At 49.0% G+C, this 9,090-nt stretch overlaps 1 protein-coding gene across 5 annotated transcripts in view; it reads left to right on the top strand.

Annotated features, from left to right (window-relative positions):
- vit (vitrin) overlaps positions 1–9,090 on the top strand; it is a 61,199-nt gene that overhangs the window by 31,007 nt on the left and 21,102 nt on the right. For all 5 annotated transcript variants that reach the window (XM_052024500.1, XM_052024503.1, XM_052024501.1 and 2 more), the window contains 4 exons: positions 5,567–5,617; positions 5,817–5,882; positions 6,958–7,014; positions 7,488–7,544. In XM_052024500.1, the coding sequence (XP_051880460.1) occupies positions 5,567–5,617; positions 5,817–5,882; positions 6,958–7,014; positions 7,488–7,544 (231 nt within the window). The remainder of the gene's footprint in view (positions 1–5,566; positions 5,618–5,816; positions 5,883–6,957; positions 7,015–7,487; positions 7,545–9,090) is intronic.

Here is a 9,090-nt window from a genome sequence, read left to right as displayed (position 1 = left end):
TAGGTGTCTACTGTCCAGATGCTCCAGAGCTGAGTGTAGGGCCAGGGAGATGGCATCCGCTGTAGACCTGTTTCGACGATAGGCGAATTGCAATGGGTCAAGGTTGTCTGGTAGGCTGGAGTTGATGCGTGCCATGACCAACCTCTCAAAGCACTTCATGACGGTGGATGTCAGAGCCACTGGTCGGTAGTCATTGAGGCATGTTACCTTGCTTTTCTTTGGTACCAGGATGATAGTGGTCTTCTTAAAACAGGTGGGAACCTGAGATTGAAGCAGGGAGAGGTTAAATATGTCTGCAAATACTTCTGCCAGCCGATCAGCACAAGATCTGAGCACACGGCCAGGGACACCATCTGGGCCAGATGCTTTCCTTGTGTTCACTCTCCCAAAGACTGATCTTACGTCCTCAACGGTGACCATGGGTTCAGTTGCATTGGAGGCTGTCAGGGGTGGGTTTTTTGGGCCCTGTATCTAAGGAAAGATGTGCTGGCCCTGGACCAGGTCCAGAGGAGGTTCACAAGAATGATCCCTGAACTAAAGGCTTAACATATGAGGAGCGTTTGATGGCTCTGGACCTGTACTCGCTGGAGCTTAGCAGCATGAGGGGGGATCTCATTGAAACCTACCGAATACTAAAAGGCCTGGATAGAGTGGATGTGGAGAGGATGTTTCCAGTAGTGGGAGAGTCTAGGATCTGAGGGCACAGCCTCAGAATAAAGGGACGTCCTTTAAAACTGAGATGAGGAGGAATTTCTTCAGCCAGAGGGTGGTGAATCTGTGAAATTCATTGCCACAGAGGGCTGTGGAGGCCCAAAGTCATTGGGTGTATTTAAGGCAGAGGTTGATGGGTTTTTAATTGGTAAGGGGGGTTAAGGGTTACGGGGAGAAGGCGGGATAATGGGGTTGGAAAAAAATCAGCCACGATTGAATGGTGGAGCAGACTCGATGGGCCGAATGGCCTGATTCTATTCCTGTATCTTGTGGGCTGTTGCTGCCCTTAGATTTTGAACCAAACCAGGAGGACAGGTGAGCAAAACCCTGGCTAAAGGGAGAAGGTGGTCACTCAGAGTGGTGGAGCAGTGGAAGAGATAAAGTGGTGTCAGGAGGGTTGACTGGACAAGGGCAGGTCTCCCGTCCCAGGGTGGGACGCTGGTGGGGTGGGACGGAATATGTCAGGGATGGAGGAAGGTCACAAAATGAGGAGTGCAGTCCCCACTTCCTCCCTCCAGCGACGTGTTCTTCCGACTTGATCCGCTGAGCTGTTGCTGGACCGATTCCGGAGTCGTGGGGGAGTGGAAGCATCAGGATCCCTCTCCCATCTGCCCTCACCCTCCTCCACTCCCCACACCCTCTGAACCCCTCAGTCCCCACATCCCCGGGAGCACCCCTACTCCCTAACCGGCCCCCATGAGTCCCCTCACTCCCTCCCCCGAAACATCCCACACCATTTGAATCCCCTCGCACCCTACATCCACTGGAATCCCCCCAAATCTCTACAGCCCCCCCAATGAGTTCCCCCACTCTCCACCCCCGCAACATCGCCATCCACCACCCCCGCACTGCACCCCACCCACATCCCGCTGTCCCACCGCCCCCCAAACCCCCCACACTAACCCCTCACCACAAATGGTCCTCTTTTACTCTCTCCCTTGACAGCCCCTCCACCCCCTCCCATCCATTCTTGTTGGACCAATGGACTGGGGTTTCAGGGGCCCCCTTTTAAAATCATCCCTTCCCCCCCCCCCCACACTCCTTCTCTTGAGAAGGCCATTCACCTTTTCATGCAAACAATCCAGCTTTTCTTCCATCCGTTAAGTGTTGGACCCAGGAGTAAAAGACCTGGCTCCCGGTTGAGGGCGCAGGTGTCTCCAAGTCCTGGAGCGTATCCTTTCAGGACACTTGTCCTGCTGGGGAGACCTGCTCACCCTTGCCTTGCCTGATCTAGCTGGCCTCGCACATCACGGGTTCCTCCTGGCATCAAGTGGGAGACAAACCCCCACCTGTACCTGGCAGAGCTGAACTGAGCTACCGGTTCTGTGGGCATACTCGTACCTCTCTGTTGGTAGCACAGTGGTTAAATTACTGGACTAGTAATCCAGAGGCCCAGACTAATAGTCCAGAGATCTGAGATCAAATCCCACCTGGGCAGTTGTGGACTTTAACTTCAGATTAATAATCTGAAAATAATTTAACAAAAAAAAGTTATTAGTAATTTGACTAACTACCAATTAGATGACTAATTACTATAATTCTTCAGTGAAAGAAGTCTGCCATACTTACCCTGCCTAGCCTGGAGATTCATCCAGACTATCCAGACTACAAGTAAATCCTACAGGTCACAAGAAGGTACTGGTGCCCCAGTGGCACAGCGGGTAGAGCTGCTGCCTCACAGTTCCAGAGACCTGGGTTCGATCCTGACCTCGGGTACTGTCTGTGTAGAGTTTGCAGGTTCTCCCTGTGACCACATGGGTTTCCCCCAGGTACTCTGGTTTCCTCCCACATCCCAAACATATGCAGGTTGGGAGGTTAATTGGCCGCTGTTAATTGCCCCCATTGTGTGGGTGAATTGTAGAATTTGGGGGGAGTTGATGGAGAATAAAAAATGGGTTTAATATAGGATTAGTGTAAATGGGTGGTTGATGGTTGGCGTGGACTCGTTGGGTCGAATGGCCTGTTTCCCTGCTGTTTATATGACTCTACACCGCCAGCTCCTCTTCAAAGTAGTGCAGTTGGATCTATGAGAGGGTCCATCTCGTGCAGGAGAGTGGGACAATCTGCAGGGAGCCAGTGCTAACTCAAGGGGCTGAACAGCTTCCTTCAGTGCTGTCACCACTCTGGGATCCCAGGCTCCACAACTGCCGAGGAGCAGCACACCCTCAGTACAGCACTGGAAGGTTGGCTGGGTGCTTCAGTTTTAGAAGCTGGCTTGGACCCCACAGCCTCTGACTTCAAGGCAGAGGGCAACCCACTGAACCGCAAGCGCCCCTGCATAAGGAAAGGTGCAAAGACCAGGCAATGATGTTGAGCACACTGTTGAACCATGGTGGCCTCCTGCATTCTGTGGGGACCTTTGATGTAAGAGTTGGCAAGGACAATTTCCTGTGGATCTGTATCCCAGGGAGCACAGCTTATGGACTCTCATTTTCCATTTATTCACGTTTACTGCCCATCCGTGGTTGGTTTGCTAAACCTTTAAAGAGGTCATTGGACCATCAGCCACATTGATGGAGTCCAGAGTTACGTAGAGGCTAGACTGGGTGAGAATGGCAGATTTCTTCCCCTGAAGAATAACAGTGAACCAGATGGGTTTTTATATCAGTTTGGTAGTTTTCTCTTAGAACATAGAACATAGAACAGTACAGCTCTGTACAGGCCCCTCGGCCCACAATGTTGTGCTGACATAGCTATTCCCTCCTACGTACAGAATGTCCATATCCCTCCATTTTCCTCTCATTCATGTGCCCATCCAAGCCCCTCTTAAAAGCCCCCAATGAATTTGCCTCCACCACCCTATCAGGCAACGCATTCCAGGCATCCACCACTCTCTGAGTAAAAAACTTACCCCTCACATCTGTTCTAAACCTACCCCCTCTCACCTTAAATGCATGCCCTCTGGTATTGGATCGCTCAATAATGGGAAAAAGATATTGCATGTCCACCCAGTCTGTGCCCCTCATCATTTTATACACTTCCAACAGATCACACCTCAGCCTCTGCCGCTCCAGAGAAAAGACTCCAAGTCTGTCCAGCCTCTCCTGATAGCACATGCCCTCTAATCCAGGCAGCATCCTAGTAAACCTCCTCTGCACCCTCTCTAAAGCCTCAACATCCTTCCTATAGTTTTGTGGTCATGATTACTAATAACTAGTTTTTAAAAATTATTTTCAGCTAATTAATCAAATTAAAATTTCCACATCCCAGGTGGGATTTGCACTCAGATCTCTGGTTTGTTAGTCAGGGCCTCTGGGTTACTAGTCTAGTAATTTAACCACTGTGCCACTACCAAACGCATGCTTATGGCCAGGAGCTAAGGACTGTAGTATCATGGACATAAACACAGAGCCATGGAAACAGGCCCTTCGGCCCATCGAGTCCGTGCCAACCACCCATTTACACTGACCCCACATTAATCCCTTTTTTGTTCTGTCCACGTTCTCATCATGTCCCTCCAGATTCTACCCCTCACCTACACATTAAGGGACAATTTACAGTTGGCAATTGACCCACCAACCCACACATCTTTGGGGTGTGGGAGGAAACCGGGTCACCCGGAGAAAACTCCACACAGATAGCACCTGAGGTCAGGATCGAACCTGGGTCACTGGCGCTGCGAGACAATGGCTCTACCAGCTACTTCACTGAGCTGCCCTAAATGTGTATGTTTCACAGATTAAACCAGATTCTGTTTCTTGTGAGGGAAAAAAATATTATGAATATGTTAGGCTATATGGAGACACTAAATGAGATCAGGAGACATTTCCAATTGTGGGAGAAACTAGAACCAGGATCATTAAATGCACATATTTTACCGTTAAATCCATTGGGAAATTTGGGAGGAATTTACCAATACCAATACCAAATCACTTGCCCTGGAGAGTGTCGGGAATGTGGAACACGGTCGCTCGCTATGGAAGGAGATGACTGAGTAGCAGAAACGTATGTTACCGGAGGCAGGACTTCAGTGGGTTGAGCTGGGAGGCTGAGGTAAAATAGGATGGAGGGGGTTTGTGTGTGTGTGGGGAGTATAAACCGTGGGGAGCAGTTGGGGCTGATGGGCTGTTGCTATGGTGTCAACACAATGCCATTCCATGAGGACAAGCTCAGGAGGAAATGATTTGACCTGTGGTCTTTCTCACTCCACGCATGGGTCTGTTGCAAATTGTACTGATTGGGTTACAGTGATTAGTCAGCAGCTCAGTTATTCTTACATCATGGAGGGCGGTGAAAAGGACAGACCTTGATCGGATTTAGTCCAACGATTCCTGATCAGACCCCGCTTGGAGTACTGTGCTCAGCTCTGGTCACCTCACTATAGGAAGGATGTGGAAGCCATAGAGAGGGTGCAGAGGAGATTTACAAGGATGCTGCCTGGATTGGGGAGCATGCCTTATGAAAACAGGTTGAGGGAACTCAGACTTTTCTCCTTGGATCGACGGAGGATGAGGGGTGACCTGACAGAGGTGTATAAGATGCTGAGAGGCATTGATTGGGTGGATAGTCAGAGGCTTTTCCCCAGGGCTGAAATGGTGGCCACAAGAGGACACAGGTTTAAGGTGCTGGGGAGTAGGTATAGAGGAGATGTCAGGGGTAAGTTTTTTACTCAGAGAGTGGTGAGTGCGAGGAATGGGCTGCCGGAAATGGTGGTGGAGGCAGATACAATAGGGTCTTTTAAGAGACTTTTGGATAGGTACATGGAGCTTGGAAAAATAGAGGGCTATGGGTAAGCCTAGTAATCTCTAAGGTAGGGATATGTTCGGCACAGCTTCGTGGGCTGAAGGGCTGAATTGTGCTGTAGGTTTTCTATGTTTCTAAGTTTCTAATTCCTATGTTCTGCTTAACTTGGCAGATCACAGAGTTCAGGATCTGAGTTCATGGACACTCGGCTCATCAGACCACGGTACGTGGCTCTGTATTTCACTTATTGATTGTGTTTGTGCCACATTTCACGGCTGCGTACATGGGCACTCTCCTCAGGAATTTAACTGTTGGCAGCAACCAGCAGCATTGGGAGCAGGGAGTCAGACACTCCCCTGGTGCGGTTAGGGTGGCCGTGTGTTGGAGGTACACAAATAAATGTTGCCGATATTTCATTGAAGGTCAAAGGCTCGGAAGACCAGCGAACAGACCGTGGGAATACAGCCCAGAATCACTCACTGTGCAAAGTATGTGAATCTTTTCTGAAGTTACATTGAACATGTCGTAAGATAACGCATTGCTGCTTTTCTCCTGTGTTTATACTCAAAAAGAAATATCCACACAAAACTTCCTTTGTACAGAGAAACAGCAACATAGCAGGGAGCCTCTGACCTGCGCAATGGTTAACCCTTCCTCTACCGAGAGATGTTATTCTATTGATTGGTTAGACTGGCTGTTTATCCTTGGACTGACAATGGGTGTTATTCTGTTGATTGATGGACAGTTATTTTGTCTCATGATGCTTGTATTTTTGTTTTGGACAGTTTGAATTTTCTGAAGCTCTACACAACTCTGGTTAGACCACACTTGGTATTGTGTTCAGTTCTGGTCGCCTCATTATAGGAAGAATGTGGAAGCTTTGGAGAGGGTGCAGAGGAGATTTACCAGGATGCTGCTTGGATTGGAGAGCATGTCTTATTGAGGATAGATTGAGTGAGCTAGGGCTTTTCTCTTTGGAGAGAAGGAGGATGAGAGGTGACTTGATAGAGGTGCACAAGATGATAAGAGGCATAGATCGAGTGGATAGTCAGAGACTTTTTCCCAGGGTGAAAATGGCTACACGAGGGGGCATAATTTTAAGGTGATTGGAGGAAGGTATAAGGGGATGTTAGAGGTAAGTTATTTTACACAGAGAGTGGTGGGTGCGTGGAACGCACTGCCGGCAGAGGTTTTGGGACCAGATACGTTAGGGACATTTGAGAGACTTAGATAGACACATGAATGATAGAGGAGTGGAGGGCTATGTGGGAGGGAAGGGTTAGATAGATCTTAGAGCAGGATAAAATGTCGGCACAACATTGTGGGCTGTAATGTTCTATGTTCTATGAAGTGACTTGCCTGCTTCTATAAGGTCTTAGAGTAGAACTTTGTATGGCCTGGGTGTGGGGCAGATGCTTCAAACATTGTGTTGTGGGATTATTAGCGGAATAGGAGTCCAACAACACACTGTGTCTTCCCAGGGATCTGAGGCATCGTCTCAGCTTTTTACCCTCATTGAAAACCTGATCTGAAATTCGTCACGGTTGTCTTATTCCCCTCCAGATCAGAACACCGATGAAACGGAGATTAATTTTTGGAAGTCGGACTTTGACGCCAGGGGTGAGTTAAACTTTGATCATGTGATGCTTCAAACCAGAGCACTTGGGGGAAACCCATGCGGTCACTGGGAGAATGTGCAAACTCCACATAGACAGGACCAGAGGTCAGAATCGAACTCGGGTCTCTTGCTCTGTGAGGCAGCAGCACTACCTGCAGTGCCACCACGTCACCCAAAGCTCGTGTTGCCAATATTGAAGCTGGTGTAGGTCAGCAAGGATGGCAGTGTCGGGTAATCGGGACGGTCCCGCTGGGAAAGGGTAACAGAGTTTGGACAAGCTCACATCTACAAGAGGCTGCAAGTGCCAGGGCAAGTCCAGGCTGGAACCATCACCAATGGGATGTTCTGATGACACCCATAGGGAGACATTGTGTCCTGACCAGCGAAGGAAAGCAGTGATAGGAGATTGGGGGGTGAGGATGAAGAGGCATCGTTGTTGGTAAACACACTGATTTTAGGTTTTCTCCTGAACCAGGTTTCAGCACGAGGGACCAAGATCTCATCGAGGAGCCAATTTCCAGAGGAGATCCAAGTATCTATACACTTTTGCCTCATTGTTGACTTCAAACAGTAAATCGAGAGAGGAATGTTATGTTTTACCACTGACTGTGTGAACCCCCTGGTTTTATAAACCAATGCTCCCAGCAAGGAGCTCCGGGTGACAAGGAATTTGATATACAAGTCTCTGGGTGCTGGCTTCGGTGCTCAAATTCCTCAGGCATGCTCCCAATGTGGGATGCTTTTGGTTGGGAGCACTGAATGGTAGAGCCAACCAATCACGTTGTAGGTAACTTAACCTTGTAAAGCCAGGCACAGAATCATCCCATTGAAGTGAAGAGTAATGGGGTTAACCACCAGGTGTGTAATGTATGGAGCATCTCCAGGTCGCTGTCAAGGAAAGAATCCATTCAAGTATTTGACCACTTACAAAGGTGTTGGGGGGTGTTTGACTGATGGTCAAGGGTTGAAGATTGCAGAGGCTGTTCACCTGCAGCTGGAAGGGGAGGCTGGTGCTGAGGGGGTCATGTTTGAGGTGACCAATGGCTGCAGGCCAGCTGGACGGATTGCTTCAGAGGTGGCTGTACAATCAGATGTCCCATAATGATATCATTGCTACATTTTCTCAGAAATAAGTCCTTGGGTTATTAATACATGAACACATTTGTGCAATTAAACTTTCTAACGCCAACCCAAAATTAATTTCTTGGAGCTTTCGTTATATTATTGTTTATTGTTCAGAACTCACCAAGCGACTGACCCCAGATCCTTTTGTTCATTCCCTTTTGGCTCAACCTTCACAGGGGGGGTGGGGTGGGGGGTGGTGGGGCTCCAGGCATCTCGTAACGGTTGTAGGCTTGGTCATCCTTGCCCATTCTGGGCCAGCGTGGGAGTCCGGTGCCACACCGAGGAGGTACAGCTTCCCTCAGAGGTGGTCCAGTGGGCAAGCACTTGTAACAGGTTCAAAGGTCGGCTCACCACCACCAGGCAAAGTGTGATAGAAGTGACACCTCCCAATTGCAGCCTGTCCTCACAGTTTAACATTCCAAGCCCAGCTATTGTTCACTTAGACCATAAAGCAAAGGAGCAGAAGTTGGCCATTCGGCCCATCGTGTCTGCTCCTCCATTCTATCATGAGCTGATCCATTCTCTCATTTAGCCCCACTCCCCCGCCTTCTCACCATAACCTTTGATGCCCTGGCTACCCAGATACCTATCAATCTCTGCCTTAAATACACCCAATGACTTTGCCTCCACAGCCGCCTGTGGCAACAAATTCCACAGATTCACCACTCTCTGGCTAAAGAAATTTCTCCGCATTTCTGTTCCGAATGGGCGCCCTTCAATCCTGAAGTTGTGCCCTCTTTTACTAGACTCCCCTACCATGGGAAACAACTTTGCCACATCTACTCTGTCCAGGCCTTTTAACATTCGAAATGTTTCCATGAGGTCCCCCCCTCATTCTTCTGAACTTGCACTGTAACCTCTCCAGTGCCAATGTATCTCCACCAGTACAGTGTCCAGAGCAGGTAGAATTGAATATCCAAGCAACAAAGGTCAGCCTGTGAATTCCATTATCC

This window comes from Pristis pectinata, chromosome 10, assembly GCF_009764475.1.
Source record: "Pristis pectinata isolate sPriPec2 chromosome 10, sPriPec2.1.pri, whole genome shotgun sequence".
Lineage (NCBI taxonomy): Eukaryota > Metazoa > Chordata > Chondrichthyes > Rhinopristiformes > Pristidae > Pristis > Pristis pectinata.
Note: the sequence above shows the minus strand (reverse complement) of the source record. Positions and strands in the feature narration are given on the sequence as shown.